This window comes from Lentinula edodes (genome assembly GCF_021015755.1).
Source record: "Lentinula edodes strain Le(Bin) 0899 ss11 chromosome Unknown C8R40scaffold_1, whole genome shotgun sequence".
Taxonomy (NCBI): Eukaryota; Fungi; Basidiomycota; class Agaricomycetes; order Agaricales; family Omphalotaceae; genus Lentinula; species Lentinula edodes.
This window is the reverse complement of record NW_025764307.1, coordinates 1,814,033-1,832,310: the sequence shown is the minus strand read 5'-3', so window position 1 is coordinate 1,832,310 and position 18,278 is coordinate 1,814,033. Positions and strand designations below refer to the sequence as shown.

Here is an 18,278-nt window from a genome sequence, read left to right as displayed (position 1 = left end):
CTGGTCGTGTATGATTTTTATGTTATTTGCGGACTTTTCCCCTCTCCAATTCTCAGTCATTATTTTCGAATTCTCGAGCTACAGTGCAAAAGGCGGATCGAGTTGATCCGCGGAATCCACTTCCATCTGAACCATCATGGCGGATGATCCTACGTCTCAGGCCAACTATACAGAGATCGCTACAGAACATGTATCATTCAAATGGACTATCGACTTTGCGAACCAGAAAATTGCTGGCTCTGCAACTCATGATCTTAGAGTCTTGAAGGACGACATTGGTGAAGTGATGTCAGTTTGTGCTACAGATGTTGAGAAATGACCTTGACTGTCATACCGTAGCTTTGACACAGCAGATCTGGTCCTTGAGTCTGTAGAAGTAGAGGGGAAGTCGGCTTCAGTAAGTGTTATTGGAATTATTATGGGCCAAACTCTTCAGATCTAGCACTCACCGCCCGCAGTATGAAGTCAAACCAAAGCATCCGATTATGGGCTCTGCGCTCCACATTCCTCTTCCGTCTGGACTCAAGTCTGGATCCTTAATCAAAGCGACGATCAAGTACGAAACTACGAAGGAATGTACGGCTCTCCAATGGCTAGCGAAAGAGTAAGAATTTTTCTGAAATCGCGTACAATTGTTGCTCACTAGTTTCAATTGATAAGACAAACGCAGGGAAAATCGTTCCCATATCTGTTTAGTCAGTGCCAGCCTATATACGCGCGAGCGATGGCCCCAGTACAGGACTCCCCATCAGTCAAGATCGTATGTCGATTATCATCCTCGACTGCTTCCCATGTCGCTAAAGAAGTCAGAAATACTCTGCGGAAGTCACGTCGATTCTCCCCGCTCTTATGTCCGCTATTCGTCAATCGCCCCCATCGGATGGACCTGCCCATGACGGAAAAGTCATCGGGAAAGATGCAGTCACTTACGTTTATCACCAAGTGTGTGGCACCCTTCATTTCGTAGTACCTGGCTTCTGATCTTCAGTACCTTCGCGCCTCTAGCCAATTCCAATTCCATCCTACTTGATCGCCATCGCAGCAGGAAATGTGGTTTACCGTCCCTTTCCTCGTCTCCCTGGCAAGGAATGGACTTGCGGAATCTGGTCGGAGCCAGAGTTAATTGAAGCTGCTTACTGGGAATTCAGCGAAGATACTGCACGGTGAGATTTTTGACGCCATGTTCCCATACTCAGTGTTTATTCCCTTTTGTTAGCTTCCTCGCATCAGCAGAAGACATCGTGGTTCCGTATCGCTTTGGCGTGTACGACTTGTTGGTTTTACCTCCATCGTTCCCCTACGGAGGAATGGTCAGTTCAAATCACCTGAGAGTCACACAATACATAGAATTGAACATTACATATAGGAAAACGCTTGCTTGACGTTCCTGACTCCTAGTGAGCTTCTCTGTTCCGTTACACTCGTGAGCAACCGTCTTAACTATCATTAGCTTTACTTGCTGGGGACCGCACCCTGGTAGATGTCATTGCCCATGAACTCACCCATTCTTGGTTCGGAAATGGCGTAACGTGAGCGCCATGCCTGATCCATCTAGTAACTACTAAACTTTCCAAAGGCACGCGCACGCTTCCCACTTTTGGCTCAACGAGGGATGGACCACCTATATCGAGCGACTCTTGTTGCAAGTCATCCACTCACCTGCTGAACGAGGTTTTTCCTTCATCATTGGGAACAAAGCTCTGAAAGACGATTTGGAGATGTATGTCGACCGACCGAAATATCAACGACTCGTGATCGAATTCGAGAAAGGAGAAGACCCAGATGACGCTTACAGTGGGTGAATGACCATTTTCCAAACTGAATCCACGATCGAGTGAAATCTGATTTCCAGGCAGAATTCCATATGATAAAGGTGCCAATCTGATTTTACATCTCGGTGCGTCTTCTTCATCGAGCGATGGACCTTTTTAAGTTTGAGCCCAAACGTAGAGAGGACCCTCGGCGGACTGGATGTTTTTTTACCATACGTCCGAGACTATGTGTCTACTTTTATGGGGAAGAGCATTACAACGCAACAGTGGAAATCGCATCTATACGGGTACTACGAGAGGAACGGCGGCGCGGAGAAAATCAAGGCCCTCGACAGTATTGACTGGGAGGTAAGTAGCTGGTTGCCGTTTCGGAGGCACATTTCGGCTTATCTTGAGTTGTATAGGCTTGGTTCTACGGCGAGGGCTTGGAACTCCCCGTCAAGATGGAGTACGATTCGAGCTTAGCGGAGTCAGCTTACAAGCTTGCTGAACGTTGGGACTCTTCTCGATCAGTCGAAATTTCGAAGTTGGCGTTCCAGGCAAATGATTTGGACGCGTTTAGCTCTACTCAAAAAGGTATGCCTCCCAAACTTTGGACTGACTGTATCAGGAAAGCTGACAAAGTTACTGGAGTTGTCTTTCTGGAGCGCCTGCAATCTTATAAACCCCTTCCTTCGAGCCACATCGAGCATCTAGCTTCGTTATACAAAGTGTCCTCTACTCACAATGCAGAAATTCGACTGCGATTCTATCAGTTTTCACTGGTTGATCCATCGTCTCCTGCTGCTCAGAAATATGCGGCGGAGGCAGCGGACTGGGTCATCGGTGGTGGAAGTGGTATGGTCGTGGGTAGGATGAAGTTTTGTCGAGATGTTTTCCGTGCGGTGTTCAAAGTGAACAAGGATCTTGCGGTAAATGCGTTTCAGAAGGAGAAGAATTCATTCCATCCTATTGCGAGAAAGTTGATCGAGAAGGTAAACCGCGTTTTGGCTTCCTTGTCTCGATTTGAACTAGCAGTAACAATGAGTCTTCACAGGACCTCAAACTTTCAAGCTGATATCAGATGGTTATTTATAGGAAAGCATGCGCTTGAGAATGTTGTGATAGTGTACATTAGGCAGATAATGAGCCTAGTTTATTACAGAGGCCACATCGGCATTATGAGAAGACGAGCGACTGTGTACTGATAATTGAACGACGAAAGACCATCATTCCCATGAGTGAACGAAATTTTCTTCACTCATCGTGAATTCTGGCCCGCGAGAATACATCATGGCAATATTGAGGTTATACGTTCAAAATCGCTACATGAAATTTGATGTGTTAGATCAGCACATAAAGATTAGGAACAGCACACAAAGATTAGGAACAGCACACAAAGATTAGGAACAGCACACAAAGATTAGGAACAGCACACAAAGATTAGGAACAGCACACACCGAGCTCTCGAGGTAGGTTTGTTGGGTGGAACGAGATCCGGATACCACTGGACTTCCCCGCATTTCAGAATCTTCTACATCTTCTCAGCCTGTGCCGGGGTAGGCATCCTCGACCTGTCAGAGTCCCTGTTGGAAGACAGCCCAACAATATACATTCCGCTCCCTGTGTCAGGATCCTTGCCCCAGCCCTTAAATACTTGAGGCCAGAGATGATCGATGACGGCGCATAGCCTATGAATGAAGGTCTGAGACATTATCATCATCTTATAATCAGGTTGAGGAGATTGTTGGCTAAGTTCTCGATACTCTGGAAGTCGCGGTCGTCCCAAAACCAAAACCCATTCGAAAGTCGCGACCGAAGGCACCTGCCTATGAAAGACATGGGCCTCTTGTCCTGGGGTTTGCGTTCTCTTACCGTGAACTCGGTAAACGAGCGTTCGAACGACTTCCAGAGTATCGAGAACTTAGCCAACAATCTCCTCAACCTGATTATAAGATGATGATAATGTCTCAGACCTTCATTCATAGGCTATGCGCCGACATCGATCATCTCTGGCCTCAAGTATTTAAGGGCTGGGGCAAGGATCCTGACACAGGGAGCGGAATGTATATTGTTGGGCTGTCTTCCAACAGGGACTCTGACAGGTCGAGGATGCATACCCCTGCACAGGCTGAGGAGATGCAGAAGATCCTTCAATGTGGGGAAGCTCAGTGGTATCCGGATCTCAGCCCACATAGCAAAACTAACTCGAGAGCCTCGGTGTGTCCTGTTTTCAATCTTTATGCGCTGGTTTATGTAACATAATTTTTTTTCAGCGATTCTGAACATATTACTTCGACATATGGTCTTTTGCGGTTCAACGTATTCGTACACACTCAGGTGTCCTGTCACACTGCCATTATGCACTTCGGATTAAACTAGGCTCATTTTCTGGCTGAGATATACTGTCACGGAATTTCCAAGCATGCATATGCATTATGTATCGGTTATGTAGCGAAGAGCATATTTTCGAAAAAAGGTGGGGGGGGAGGCGTTGGAATGAACTTAGTTTATTCAGCTTGCTTTCGCTCTTTATTTCATTATATCACTGAACGCAGGACGCACCGAAATTCAAATGATCTACATACAACATGAGCACCATCTCTGATCCATCTTGTAACTACTAAAGTTGCCAAAGGCAATGCTTCCCAATCTTGGCTCGATAAGGGATGGACCACCTGTATCATGCGAATACTCATTCGCTCACCAGCCGAATGAGGTTTTTTCCTTATTATCGGGAACAAAGATTCACAAGACGATTTGGAAATGTACGTCTGCCGAGCGAAATATTAATGACTCGTTATCGAGTTCGAGAAAGGAGAAGACCCAGATGACGCTTACAGTGGGTAAATGATCGTTTTCCAGACTGAATGTATTATCGAGTGAAATAATACACAGGCAGAATTCCACACGACAAAGGTGCTAATCTGATTTTACATCTCGGTGCGTCTTCGTCGTCGAACAATGGACCTTTTTTGAGCCAAACTCAAAAGGACCCTTGGCGGCCTGGATGTTTTTTTACCCTACGTCCGAGACGACTATGTGTCTACATTCATGGGGAAGAGCATTACAACGCAGCAGTGGAAATCGCATCTGTACGGGTACTACGAGAGAAACGGCGGCGCGGAGAAAATCAAAGCCGGCATGATTCCAGCTTAGCGGAGTCAGCCTACTAGCTTGCTGAACGTTGTGACCCTTCTCGATCAGTCCAAACTTTGGACTGGCTAATCCAGAAAAGTTGACAAAGCTACTGCAGTTGTCTTTCCGGGGCGCTTACAATCTTATAATCCCCTTTCCTCGAGGAACGTGTAAACCCTCCAGCTTTGACGGAGATTGATAACCGGTTGTGCGCCCTTCGCAAAAGCTACTCTTGGACTAATTGAGGACGTACAAATGCTGAAAATGATTGATGAGGCAAGAATAAGCTATACATATCACATTCAACAACGTAAATACGCTGAAGCAGAACTGGCTCGAGATGGGATGAAGGGAATGTCTTGGTGAAAACGGGAGATGATGAACGTTTGAACTGTAGACAGAAATGATGATCCGAACGTCAACTAGAATGGCTTGAAGAATCATTTTAGATCAACATGAGCAGCTAAGCAAAACAGACATACAGAGGTTCGATAGTGAGTTTTGCTGCGTGGGACGAGATCCGGATACCACTGGGCTTCGCCACACTTCAGGATCTTCTGCATCTTCTCAGCATGCGCCGGGGTAGGCATCCTCAACCTGTCGAAGTCCCTGTTCGAAGACAGCCCAACAACATACATTCCACTCCTTGCGTCAGGATCCCTGACCCAGCCTTTAAATGCTTGAGGCCAAAGATGATCGATGTCGGCGCATAGCCTATAAATGAAATTGTGTGCCCTTATCATCATTTTATGATCGGGTTGAGGAGATTGTTGGCTAAGTTCTCGATACTCTGGGAGTCGCTCAAACGCTCGTTTGTGGAGTTCCTCGAAAGAGAACGCAAATCCTAGTACAAGGGGTCCATGGATTCCATACGCAGGTGCCTGCGGTCGCGACTTTCGAATGGGTTTTGGTTTCGGGACAACCTCAGCGTTGACTTCAGGGACTTCAGGTGGTGAGGCGAAATGTACTGAGGACATGATCAAGCTAAAAGCGAACAGTGTTAGGACTTTAGCTACATTGAAAGTTGGGTAAGGACACATACATATCTGAGCGTAATGGACAAACTAGTCGGGGAAGCTGGTACACAATCAAATGACCTTCTTTGGCAAGTTATTTTCCATTAAGGGTCGAGTCACGTGGTACAGCTAATAAAATTACGCCTCGTTCTCTCATCTATACACTCCTGCCCTTGCCCATGTCTGCGACAGTACGCTTTGCCTCCGCACTGGAACCCGATACCCAGGTAGCTCAAGGACAGAAGCCTGGCCGAAATGCGCGAGCCAAAGCACCAGCTTACGAAACACACGGTCGTCTTGTTCTCGGCTTTGCATTCTCTATTGAGGAACTTCAGAAGCGAGCGCTTGAACGATTACCGGAGTATCAAAGTCTCAGTGAACAATCTCCACTGCCTTTAATGAACATGATCTCAAAGGCTCAGAGCTTGGTCTATCTGCTTTGTGACGATATTGATCATCTTTGGCCTCAAGCATTCAAAGGCTTGGGAATGGGCCCTAACCGGAATGGGCTTCATATCGTTGCACTGTCTCATAACAGAGACTCTGATAGGCTGAGGATGCCAACTCGGGAACAGACTGAAGAGATGCGGAAGATTCTAAACTGTGGCGAAGCAAAGTGGTATAAGGATCTTGCTCCACCTACTAAATTTAACTTCAGAGCTTCAGTGCGTCCCCTTTTCAATCTTTATGTATCAATATAATATTGAATCTCTCCAGCGATATTGAACATTCAATGTACATAACTTCGACATCATCGTTCTCAAAGTTCAATGTAAATTACTGCATACATTCCTACGATCGGTCATCTTGTCATGATGCTGCTGTTGTCGTAGCCTCTATCATTTCTGTCATGAACTAGACTCATTGTCCGGTTCAAACAAAGAATGTTATCAGCATTCTTAAGCATAATAACAATTCGTGTGATATCAGCTTGAAAGTTTGAGATCCTGTGCAGGTGCATTGTCACTATTGAACTGTGGTGACGAGACGCGATTCACTTTCTCAATCAACTTCCTCGCAATGGGGTGAAACGAATTCTTCTCCTTTTGAAACGCATTTACAGCAAGATCCTTGTTCACTTTGAACACTGCACGGAACACATCTCGACAAAACTTCATCCTACCCACGACCATACCACTTCCACCACCGATGACCCAGTCCGCTGCCTCCGCCGCATATTTCTGAGCAGCAGGAGACGAAGGATCAACCAAAGAAAACTGATAGAACCGCAATCGAATCTCTGCATTGTGAGTAGAGGACACTCACTTTGTATAACAAAGCTAAATGCTCGATGTGGGTTATCTATAAATTTCGATGTGACCTGCATTGCACGGGTAAACTACAAGATAGACAGGTTGGAATAAGATATTATCGGAGCCTGATTTGATAAAGAGACGACAGCATGATAACAAGACGATGGTGTTTGTAAAGATACAAACATATCCTATGCTATAATCGAACTACGAAAGGCCAAAATGACAATGTCAAAATTATACATTCAGAACCGCTGGAGAGATACAATGTTAGAACAGTGCATCAAGTTTGAAAACAGGACACACTGAGACTCCGGAGTTAGTTTTGCTGGGTGGGATGAGATCCATATACCACCGAGCTTCCCCACATTTCAGAATCTTCTGCATCCTCTCAGCCTGTGCCGGGGTAGTAGGCATCCTCAACCTATCAGAGTCCCTGTTGTAAGACCGTCCAACAACATACATTCCACCCCCTGTGTCAGGATCCATGACCCAGCCTTTAAAAGCTTGAGGCCAGAGATGATCGATATCGTCGCATCACCTATGAATGAAGGTGTGGGCCCTGATCATCATCTTATGTCGAGGTTGAGGAGACTAAGTTGTCGATAACCTGGAAGTCGCTCGAACACTCATTTGTGGAGTTCGTCGCAGGAGAATGCAAACCCAAGAACAAGAGGTCCGTGCATTTCATAGGCAGGTGCCTTCCGTCGCGACTTTCGAATGGGTTTTGGTTTTGGGACAACCTGTGCATCGACTTCAGGTGACTCGGAGGAGGTGGAATGTACCGTGCTGGACATGACAAGAGCTGTGCGTACACATGATCAGACCTCGACTCTGCGAAAAGTTGGATATGATGCATATCTGTCTATTGTGAACGATATGGAGGTAGTCCGAGTCGGGATTTCAGAACTTAAAGTGGTCGTACCACGTGACTTGACCCTTAATGGAAAATCACTTGCCAAAGAAGGTCATTTGATTGTGTACCAGCTTAATCGACTAGTTTTTCCATTACGCTCAAATATGTATGTGTCCTTACCCAACTTCTGATGGAGCATAAATCCTGACACTGATTACTTTCAGCCTGGTCACGTCCTCGACAGTACAATTCGCCGCACCACTAGAAGTCGATGCTCAGGTGGTCCCTGGTGGTCCCAAAACCACAACCCATTCGAAAGTCGCGACCAAAGGCACCTGCTTATGAAACGCACGGACCCCTTGTCCTAGGCTTTGCGTTCTCTTTTGCTGAACTCCACAAACGAGCGTTCAAGCGACTTCCAGAGTATCGAGAACTTAGCCAACAATCTCCTCGACCTGATCATAAAATGATGATAAGGTCTCACAATCTCATCTATAGCCTATGTGCCGACATCGATCATCTTTGGCCTCAAGCTTTTAAAGGCTGGGTCAGGGATCCCGACACCGGGAATGGGATGTATGTTGTTGGGTTGTCTTCGAACAGGGACTCTGACAGGTTGAGGATGCCTACCCCGGCGCATGCTGAGAAAATGCAGAAGAACTTGAAATGTGGGCAAGCCCAGTGGTATCCGGATCTCATTGCACCCAGCAAAACTGACTCCTGTGCCTCGGTGTGTCCTGTTTTCAAATTTCATGCACTGATCTGACAATTCAATCTTTCCAGCGCTTCTGAACGTATAACTTCGACATTGTCATCCTGGTCTTTCGTAGTTCAATGTATCCATACACATTCGGTCGTCTTGTTATCATGCCGATGTGCCCTCTGTAATAAACTAGCGGTTAGCCTCATTTTCTGGCCAACATACGCTCTCACTGCATTCTCAAGCGTCTGCTTTACTCCAACTCCTCGTGTGATATGAGCTAGAAAGTTTGAGGTATTGTCGAGTCGCATTGCCACTGCTTGTGCAAATCGGGAAGGGTCATAGATTAAGCGCTGCGCCTTCGGGATCATCTTCATCAACGGAAGTGGAGATTGTTGGCTGAGTTCTCGATATTCCGGAAGTCGCTCGAGCGCTCGTTTCTGAAGTTCTTCGATAGTGAAAGCAAACCCCAGAACAAGAGGACCGTGAGTTTCGTATGCTGGTGCTTTGGCACGAGGCCTTCGTATGGGCTTTCGCTTTGGGGTGACCGGAGGATCGAGTTCTGGTGAGGAGGCGAAATGTACTGTCGCGGACCGGGACATGACCAGGCTGCAGTGAAAGTAAACATCAACAAATTCCCCACTTCACCAGAATATGAATACGGCGACACACCTCTTAGCGTACTCGATATTGGAAGAGTAAAAAATGATTGAGAAAGGTTACAACAAGCTAACAAGATGAGTGGCTTTTATTACAGCAACTTATTTAACCGAGGGCGGGTCGGAAAAACAATTGAACTGATGACCAGCCTTGGCCAGGATGTGGCAGGGATGTGGCAAGGCAGATTTGGCCAGTTGTCTCGACGGTGAATGAAAACCTCAAATTATATACGCAATTCACGCAATGAGCCGCACTCTTCTAACCTTCGACGGCCGTTGCTTTTACAACAATCAAGGTGGAGTGGTCGGAACTCTGGAGCTGGCAAGTCTGCCGTTGACGACACCAAGTCAGTTCAGCATTTTTTCCCTCCCGCCTCTGACAATTTGCTGTCATGAAGGAAACCCAGAGATCACGGTCCTGCCGCCCTCCTTTATTCAATTAAAGTATCCTGAACATGCCCCAGGCGACGAAGCCTCTGACGCCAGCTCAAACATAGTTATGATCAGGTTGAGGAGATTTTTGGCTAAGTTCTCGATACTCCGGAAATCGCTCGAACGCTCGTTTATCGAGTTCGCCGAAAGAGAACGCAAAGTCAAGAATAAGGGGTCCGTGCGTTTCATACGCAGTACCCTCGGCCACGACTTTTGAATGGGTTTTGGTTTCGGGACGACCTCAGCGTCGACTTCAGTAATGAGGTGAAATGTACCGAGGACATGATCAGGCTGGAAGCGAACAGTATCAGAAGTTGAGGGTGAGGACACGTACATATTTGAAAAAGACTAGTCGAGGAAGCTGGTACACAATCCAATGATCTTCTTTGGCAAGTTATTGTACATCAAGGGTCCCAGTCACGTTGAGTTTGGAACCACTCGCGCAGACGACGAGTTGAAGAGTGTTATCGAGGTTTCGTCGAATGTAGTACTCATTTCGAAGCTCTTGAGGTCTACTAGTACGAGATCTGATTGCGTCTGATTGTGTGATCAACGTTGTGAGGCTCTACAAAAAAATTGAGCTCCTCTAAAGCAGACAAGCGTCACCAATGGCTTCTCATATCCTCTAGCATCTTCATTGGAAGACCGAATAAGAACACGCCTGAGACCAGGATGATTGATAGAGAGAACGAGACGTAGATCTGATTAGAGCAGAAGAGCAGAACCAGAACGTAGCGTATCCCCAATGGGTGCATGCAGATCGAGCTCAATCGCAGCTTCAGAGAGGGCCGGTACTTCCTCCCTCTAATAGGATCGCGAAATCGTACCAGATACACCGTGGTGATAGTCTGAAGCTATCGCCATCAGCTGAGAGCAGATTTTAGTTCAGCGGATTATTTTGCTCCTGGATAAAACATTGAAGCCGAACAATGTCAGCAGAGTGGTTTCCTCGCCATAGAAATGAGTTTGCTGAATCTTAACGATATCTGGGAGTCCCCGCGCACGGATGGGCAAGAATGTTGTAGAATAGGAAAACGGCGCAGCTGTAGCCGCCGTAAGTATATACGCCGGCGTCTAAAATTCAGAACGCGTCACCTTCGCCTTGACTCTGTTCTCTCAAATACAGAAAGATAAAATTCCGCTCACTTAAATGTCCACCTCACAATCAGGAAATTATGGTAGACGTAAACACTACATTCCTCTTGAATCCAATCCGGAGGTCTTCACGGAACTCATCCATACACTGGGAGTCTCCTCCTCCCTCTCGTTCCAGGACGTCTACTCTTTGAACGATCCCGATCTTTTATCATTAGTCCCACGTCCAGTGTTCGGTCTGGTTTTGATCTTCCCTGCTATGGAGGACTACGACAAAGTCTTGGAAGAGGACAAAAAGACTCGACCGAACGCGTATACTGGTAAAGGTGAAGATGAACCTGTGATTTGGTTCGAGCAAACGATTGGCAATGCATGTGGGCTGTATGGTTTGTTGCACTGCATTTGCAATGGGCCAGCGAGGCAGTATCTCAGTGAGTAAACGACGAGGGAACTACGTTTCAAATTATATGACGGTATATTCGACCACAGAACCTGATTCGACGATATCAAACCTACTGAAGATATGCGTACCTCTTGATCCCACCGAGCGTGCACTCGCGTTAGAGGCATCCGAAAAGGTAGAATACGCGCACGCTCATGCAGGCAAATCAGGTCATACTGCAGCCCCAGACCCCAAAGATGACGTTGAACATCATTATGTTGCCTTTGTTACCTCTAACACAGGAAACGGTGACGTGTACGAAATGGACGGGATGAAGCAAGGGCCATTGAAGACAGATGTGACTCTAAAGGAAGGAGAGGATCTCCTCACTGAGGCTGGCCGAAACTTGATCAAGGCTTTCATTGAGAGAGAGCAAGGTCGGAGCATCGGCTTTAGCTTGATGGCGCTGGTCAAAACATGATGAGAAAAAGAACATCCAGCAATGTAACGTATATAAAGCCATGTCAATGACATCAAGAATCATACTGTCCGATGGTACTATCCGATTATCCCTACTTGAACCCTCCCCAAATATCTCCAAACGCATCGTCCTTTTTGGGCACTGGAGCACCAGCCGTCGAGAATGAGCCAAACAGATCCTGACTTCCCCCAGTTGCAACAGGCGCGACCGTAGATGAACTTCCCCAGATATCGTTACTGCTTGCATATAGATTAAACTGCTGCTGAGGGACGGCTGGAGCAGCAGAAGCACCCCAAACGTTCGACTGTGCAGGCACTGCAGGAGCATTGGCCCATCCTGAACTCGTCCCCCACATTCCGGTTCCATTTGAGCCCATCATGCTCGTCACAGGAGCCTGGGCCGCAACCGGAGCGGCGCCCCAAGGAGAAACTGCCTGCGCTGGGACCCCAGATAATTGACCAAATCCAGAGTTCATAGCAGATGATGATTGAGGAGGAGCAGCTGAAAATAGGGACAGGATATCTTGCTTGACATCTTTTCTCTGCTCGGGTGTGGAGTTATCCGTTGTGGTATTAGTTCGAGTTGGAGGTGCATGGAAATCGAGAGAGAACAAATCATTCTGAGGAGCTGGAGCGGGAGCAGTGACAGTAGGGGCGGCTGTAGCTGGAGGCGAGGGTGTGGGTACGGGACCTACAGGCCGGTTCACGAGGCCGGTAGATAGTAATTGATGCCTCGTGGACGTGGTAGAACGTGGAGCAGAGATACTATTCGTTGGAGTATGGGTAGCCTGTGAAGGCGCCGGAGCCTGTTGTACAGGAGTTCCAGGTGCCGAGGGTGCTGCCGGCTTGGACGGTGTACCGTTTTCAAGTACGGAAGGGTCAGAGGGAGGGGGACCATCCAGTGCCCATCGGCGTGATTCGTATTTCGAGCGTATAAATGAATCCATTTTGCTGAAGTGAAGATCAACCTAGATACTCATATAGAGTAGATAGACTAGGATACGCACTGATCTGGTGGAATGTGCCCTTGTTTAAGATGAGCTTCCCAATAAAGATTCGCCAGGCGATTCCCCCACTTCTGAACAGACTAGAACCCTAGTTAAGTATGCTTCACTTGTAAAGGTCAGTAACAGTCGTACCTGCATTTGCTCAGGAGTCCAAACATCGAGGTCGACCGATTTCACTTTGCTGATGTGGGTTCCCATCGAACGGTGGATTCCTGAACACCGGATACAGACAAAGACACCTCTATGAACATAATCAGAGGAGAGAGCGCAATTCCAAGGCTGGCGGTGGCTCACATATTCCATGAAGCCCAACGTGCATCTATAAATGAAGTATCAGACTGATGTTTGTGAATTACGACGACAAAAACTTGCCATTACGCTTGCAATCTGCACACAGCTTGTTTTCTGGGATTTTGACGAGCTCTCTGAGAGTTTTTGCATTCCTTTCTGTTGTGGCTTTATCTTGACGTGACATTGCTGAGACCGGGAAGATGGAAGTACAGGACAGGTACAGAATCTGAAAACAGAATTAAAATGCCAGCGGGCGCTGGCGTTAAACTTAGAGATTTGCTACATATATTTCCTTTTCAGTACTTACTTTCTGGACCCCCGAATAAAAACTTCTGTACTGTTACCACCATGTCCGCTCACGAACATAATGCTTCTCATATCTTTCCTTCCCTCCAGGATGATGATACTAACGATCCGAAAGATATCCAGAAGACCTTCAACTCTGCGCTGCCAGAAGACACCCCATGATCATGCAAATATTTCAGAAAAACCTTCCAGCTATGGTTCTTCTGCAGAACTAGAAACTGCTCTTCAATCTGCCATTAGACATGCAAATTTCGAACCTCTCGTAAGTGAATCCGACGTTTTTTTAGGATTGAAGAAAAAGGACTTCTCGCTACAACAAGGTCGGTCAACATCAAGGTTCTTAGACATATCTCACTATGCATGCTAACTAAAGCTCAGATGTCACAGATATATAATTATGAGCAGAGGTTCTCGGAAGATCCAATTTTCAAAGAAACTGGGCCAAACGAGCATTGAACCTTCCTGTTCAATGTGTTGTCACCCAAGCAATTGGAGGACTTCCTATCACAATGAAACAAGAGGTTGCCCAGATTTTTAGTGAAATCCACATATCTTTTTTTTATCTCTTATGGATTGTTATACTATGATGTACTGACTCTATATCGCAGTCTGATATTTGAAGAAAATCTTCCTTCAGATTTATTTGAAACGGCAGGACTGGTGGTTTCTATCGTTGCATCGAAGAATGATCATCGCTTGAGTGGACGGACTATTAGCAGGAGCGATTGATCCAACTCTGCATGAAGCATGCTTCGGCTACGTGACTGGCAGATTGACGACGTACCATTCTGCAGATAGATGGACTCGATTACGACAAGCGATCCCTACCTATAATTTATGGCCCGCCAGGAGTAGCTCGGTTCAGGAATCGAATCGGCCAGAACTGCAATCCGTATGACGAATGACAATTTGCGTTACTACATGATGTACAAAGTTATGTGTCTGTCGCGTATATATTCCTTGGTACTTCTGCTAATACATAAGTTTTGGGTCAGAAAGATTATCGATTAGTCCAAGCCGAAATCGGAACACATACAGTATTTAGTACACCTGCTCAAACCTCCAGGTCTGATTCTTGCCCTCCCACTTTCCCCACAAAGTTACGATCGTTCCGGGTGTGGGATTGCCATGGTCAGACAGATCGATGTTCAACGCAGTTGGGGCACCTGGAACGTAAATTCTGCAAAAAGAAAAGTGACGGATTAGAATCAAGCACTAACACGACGTGAAGGAAAGAGAAAGCTAACCGGAAAACGCTGGAGTCTTCGTCATCAGGATAAATATCCCATCTGACGGGCTCATCGACGCTGACAAGAGGCGTGCCATCCTCGAAGGGTCCCCCGACGCCGAGGTACTGACCAGAAGCGGCGCTACGGAAGGTCCAGTGACCGCCTTGACCTTGTTCGAGTTGCCACTGAGTGAGATATTGTGAGCCCACGTCGGGAACAAAAAACAAAAAAGTATACCTTCTGATTGTCACCGCCGTTGTCGGAGAAGCCAGAAACTATGAGCGCAAAAATTAACAGGATCATGTGTAATGCATATGGGGAATACATACTGGTCCTTCCGTCAGTGCCAGAGAGATCAAGGATGGTGCCGGATTTGCCGTTGTAGATTTTATAGGTGTTTCCTGATTGGATAGACATTATGGTGTTTTGTGGTGGGATGGTCGAGGTTTGAAGGAGAAATGGAACGATAGAGAGATTTTATACCATGGTCGTACATTCGACGTCATTTTGGGGTCTGCTCGGAGTCATTAGATCGAGGTTAAATCTTGTCAGTCAATCAGATTTGGGGCACCAAGTGGAAACTTGAAGCAGCTCTAGCCGAGAAAGCACTCAAGAGCACCTCACGAAGAAGATCTAGGCGACTTCGAAGACCAGAGCTTGGCAACTTCCTTGTAGCTGACTCAGCAAATAATAATAACTCGAATGTTCAAACGTTCATGAGTGGATGATCAGAATACAAAGGGTACAACAAAGAGTGCAGGACAATAGAGACAACAGCATTTGACGAAATGAAAGATACATATAAGCATGCAAAGCGTCCGCAGAAACGCGCAAATCACACCAATCTATCACCATCGATCGCCAACAAACGGCGCAATCCACTTTCTACATGCTTCCAATTGTTCCTACGCGATGAAAATGATAAGCATAGCGTCATTTGAGACAGATGTAATGAGAAACTATCCGGAAGTATGTCAAGAACAAAGAGAAACCTGGTGATAACTTACGTCTGCGATCCCCAAAGCCGCTTGAATATCCAACATAACCCCTTCGGATTCGATCTTCGCCTTGCGTACACGTTCCTTCGCTTTACGGAGCGCAAATTCATCTCCACCACGATTGACATATGGCATGTTGTGAGTGGCTTTGGTATCATGGCTGGACGATGACGATGACGATGATGGAGAGGATCGTCGCAAAGGAACCCTTGATCTTACGAATTCGAGATAGCTTCCTTCTGCTTCTGCTTTTTGCTTCTTCACCGCCGATAGCCTCCTGCATCGGAAAAGTTCATACCAAGGGTCTCGGGTCTGATACTGACGGATAAGCGCGGATTCGAGGCCTTCAATAACGGCAGCTGCAGTAAGAAGCGATAGCGAAAAGTTCATGATATCTGGCTCTGCAAAAGAAAAAGTTTAGACCATCCTGACCAAGTTGATGATTACTGACTGACCACAAACGACCTCGAAAAGGATAAGCCAAGTTTCTTGTAAGACCGAGCTCCAACCTTCATTGAAATCGAGGAGCTCTCTCAAAGAGGGCAATGCGATCCATAAGTCATCAAGGACAGCTTGAGGGGTGCTTCCTAAATTGTATGATAGGGCCAGGAGTATGTCTCTTTGAGCGGCCTTGTATTAATGAAATTAGAAAGGAACCTCGAAAAAAAAGTCTGTGCCCACCTCAAGATCCCCATATCCCATTTCATGAGGGGCAAGTTCCTCGTAATCTGACGAGAATATCGGATAAAGAGGCGGAAGAAAATCTCTGTGTATCTATGACATTGACAAAACATTTGTAAATTTCTCGTCGGGCTAAATACACAAACTTACCTTGACGCTCAGAGCTAAACATCCAACTGCAACGTCCCAAGTCACAAGCTCAGACCCATCAACATCCAAGGCAAATCTGCGCGCAAATTCCTCGAGCGCCGTCTCGCCAACATGTTCATTCTCTTCCGAATCCGACTCATATGCTGCTTCAAATATCAGATGGAAGAACCTCATGAAAAGATAAGCTGCATGGAATCTAGTCTCGGGAGAATTGAGCAGCTGTTCACAGAGATCAGAAAGCCTTTCGCTGTGTGAAGCTGCATTAGAAGGATCAAGAGAGTGACTGGAACTCGACGAGCTTGTTCCAGAACAGGAAGAGGACGATGAGTTCGAGTTATTTTCTGAGCCTGAGGATGAAGTAGAAGGTAGCGCCTAGATCGAAATCCAAATGAACATAAACGCCGGGAAAGGACGGGTTCTGTCGAGACAAACCTCCAAAATCCATTGGATCATCCTCGTTCCTGACCCATGAATTCCTGCGCATCTCTTATAACTGGTTCTACGGCTAACTTTGGAATCCTCTGCTTGCAGCTGATCAGTCTCATCGTCAAGTTCTTCAAGATGCATCTCAACATCCTCACTATGCCCTTCATTCACGACAACAGATCTCATTTCCGCTGCTAACGTTGATGGGGTAGAAGGAGCCAAGACGTCAGCTGTCTTGTGCATCATATCGAAATCGGTGTCCCTCATCATTTGTTCGCGTTCTCGAAACCGTATAAGTCTCAACTTCGCTTGTGACGCTTCGCTCAACGGCGGGGAATATACATGATTAGGTGGCGGAGCAATGATTGGAACTTTGGAAGAAAGGATACGAGCCTGCTTCTTGGAAACGTCGTACGCCTTTTGAGCGTCTTTCGCGATAGGAGAAATAACATCTGGGTCGAAAAGTGGGTCGCGGTAGTTTTGAGCGCGCCGGAGAGGAGTAGTATGTGCTGGTTGTTCAGGCTCGGGACTACAAGGAACAGTAGGGATCCAACCTGGCGAGGGTTCCAAATCCAGAGTCGAACAAAGACTACTGGTCCCCGCATTCAGCGAGGCAGGCGTCGGGATGACAGTAAGATGGGCTTTTTCTTGAATGTCCGGCGCTTGAGATCTCAGCGAAAGAGCACGTCTGAAAGACGCTGTACGGGTTGCGTATCTGTTCGGATCAGCAATCGTAGCGTGTCGAAGAAGACGACGCTTCTTATGGTTGGCAGAGTTAGCAATCAAGTAAGGGGAATGAACGTGAAATGACGCGGATGGACGAGGGCGTTTCCTTGTTAAGGGGGATGGAGTACTTTGATTTTCAACGGAAAGCGGTTTCATTGATCTATCAAGAGATCTAAAATTAGAGTATATGATGAACAGAGATGGCACACCTGAAGGTTAAGGAGAAACTATCGCTCTTTGTCCGTTTATATCGAAACTGGATAATCGAGTCCGTCCGGTGCATCGACAACGTACTTGAAGTGGTTGATGATTGGGTTCGACTTGATGGAGGAATCGAAGAGGTGTAGACAGTTTCGCTACCACCGGAGAGTTTCGCCAATCGACCGTGAAGATCTTGAGCGAACTGCGCCTCAATTGTTGAAGAGCTAGAATCCTTCAAGACCTCATCACGAAGAATATCAGAGACAGACGTAGCAGAAGATTGAGAAAGAGGCAGATCAGAGTTGCAGAAGTCAATGTCAGACGAAAGTGTTGGAGAGCTTGAGTAAACATCTTGAAGTACGGTTTGTTCGAATCCGTTTGAATCTCCGCCTCGTTCTTCTACTTCATGTATAACATCGAGATGTGGATCCCCGGTGTGCTGAAATGATACCTTTCGTGTTCTAAGGGATGAGGGAAGCAGAGAAGAGCGCATATAGACTG

At 46.6% G+C, this 18,278-nt stretch overlaps 8 protein-coding genes across 8 annotated transcripts; 3 read left to right on the top strand and 5 right to left on the bottom strand.

The window, feature by feature from the left end:
• Positions 1 to 136: 136 nt before the first annotated feature.
• C8R40DRAFT_1157808 (peptidase family M1-domain-containing protein) lies at positions 137 to 2,876 on the top strand (the record flags this gene model as incomplete). The annotated part of the gene is made up of 15 exons (XM_046229665.1): positions 137 to 288; positions 340 to 397; positions 459 to 604; positions 661 to 760; positions 811 to 942; positions 1,006 to 1,163; positions 1,217 to 1,310; positions 1,367 to 1,397; positions 1,451 to 1,529; positions 1,577 to 1,798; positions 1,857 to 1,897; positions 1,951 to 2,120; positions 2,177 to 2,348; positions 2,406 to 2,746; positions 2,850 to 2,876. The coding sequence occupies 15 exons, from the start codon at positions 137 to 139 to the stop codon at positions 2,874 to 2,876; spliced, it is 1,923 nt and encodes a 640-aa protein (XP_046092593.1).
• A 2,315-nt stretch (positions 2,877 to 5,191) lies between these two features.
• Positions 5,192 to 5,866, bottom strand: C8R40DRAFT_1164917 (uncharacterized protein; the record flags this gene model as incomplete). Its single annotated transcript, XM_046230590.1, has 2 exons — positions 5,192 to 5,311; positions 5,372 to 5,866. The coding sequence occupies 2 exons, from the start codon at positions 5,864 to 5,866 to the stop codon at positions 5,192 to 5,194; spliced, it is 615 nt and encodes a 204-aa protein (XP_046092592.1).
• Positions 5,867 to 5,873: 7 nt separating this feature from the next.
• C8R40DRAFT_1233427 (uncharacterized protein) lies at positions 5,874 to 7,068 on the top strand. Its single transcript, XM_046233332.1, has 2 exons — positions 5,874 to 6,570; positions 6,623 to 7,068. Exons 1-2 carry the CDS (start codon positions 6,085 to 6,087, stop codon positions 6,629 to 6,631), a joined length of 495 nt encoding a protein of 164 aa, XP_046092591.1. The 5' UTR covers positions 5,874 to 6,084; the 3' UTR covers positions 6,632 to 7,068.
• C8R40DRAFT_1065158 (uncharacterized protein) lies at positions 6,832 to 7,575 on the bottom strand (the record flags this gene model as incomplete). The annotated part of the gene is made up of 3 exons (XM_046225625.1): positions 6,832 to 7,145; positions 7,172 to 7,244; positions 7,465 to 7,575. 3 exons carry the CDS (start codon positions 7,573 to 7,575, stop codon positions 6,832 to 6,834), a joined length of 498 nt encoding a protein of 165 aa, XP_046092590.1.
• A 3,380-nt stretch (positions 7,576 to 10,955) lies between these two features.
• On the top strand, positions 10,956 to 11,763 carry C8R40DRAFT_1031486 (ubiquitin C-terminal hydrolase L3; the record flags this gene model as incomplete). The annotated part of the gene is made up of 2 exons (XM_046223173.1): positions 10,956 to 11,331; positions 11,390 to 11,763. The coding sequence occupies 2 exons, from the start codon at positions 10,956 to 10,958 to the stop codon at positions 11,761 to 11,763; spliced, it is 750 nt and encodes a 249-aa protein (XP_046092589.1).
• Positions 11,764 to 11,854: 91 nt separating this feature from the next.
• On the bottom strand, positions 11,855 to 13,244 carry C8R40DRAFT_1157806 (uncharacterized protein; the record flags this gene model as incomplete). The annotated part of the gene is made up of 5 exons (XM_046229664.1): positions 11,855 to 12,713; positions 12,770 to 12,849; positions 12,902 to 13,010; positions 13,064 to 13,088; positions 13,142 to 13,244. The coding sequence occupies 5 exons, from the start codon at positions 13,242 to 13,244 to the stop codon at positions 11,855 to 11,857; spliced, it is 1,176 nt and encodes a 391-aa protein (XP_046092588.1).
• A 1,163-nt stretch (positions 13,245 to 14,407) lies between these two features.
• Positions 14,408 to 15,012, bottom strand: C8R40DRAFT_1157805 (carbohydrate-binding module family 13 protein; the record flags this gene model as incomplete). Its single annotated transcript, XM_046229663.1, has 4 exons — positions 14,408 to 14,546; positions 14,587 to 14,780; positions 14,833 to 14,870; positions 14,925 to 15,012. The coding sequence occupies 4 exons, from the start codon at positions 15,010 to 15,012 to the stop codon at positions 14,408 to 14,410; spliced, it is 459 nt and encodes a 152-aa protein (XP_046092587.1).
• A 281-nt stretch (positions 15,013 to 15,293) lies between these two features.
• On the bottom strand, positions 15,294 to 17,954 carry C8R40DRAFT_47685 (uncharacterized protein). The gene is made up of 6 exons (XM_046235184.1): positions 16,857 to 17,954; positions 16,425 to 16,796; positions 16,275 to 16,367; positions 16,049 to 16,223; positions 15,603 to 15,994; positions 15,294 to 15,500 (listed from the first exon to the last, which is right to left on the bottom strand). The coding sequence occupies exons 1-6, from the start codon at positions 17,730 to 17,732 to the stop codon at positions 15,444 to 15,446; spliced, it is 1,965 nt and encodes a 654-aa protein (XP_046092586.1). The 5' UTR covers positions 17,733 to 17,954; the 3' UTR covers positions 15,294 to 15,443.
• Between the last annotated feature and the right edge of the window lie 324 nt (positions 17,955 to 18,278).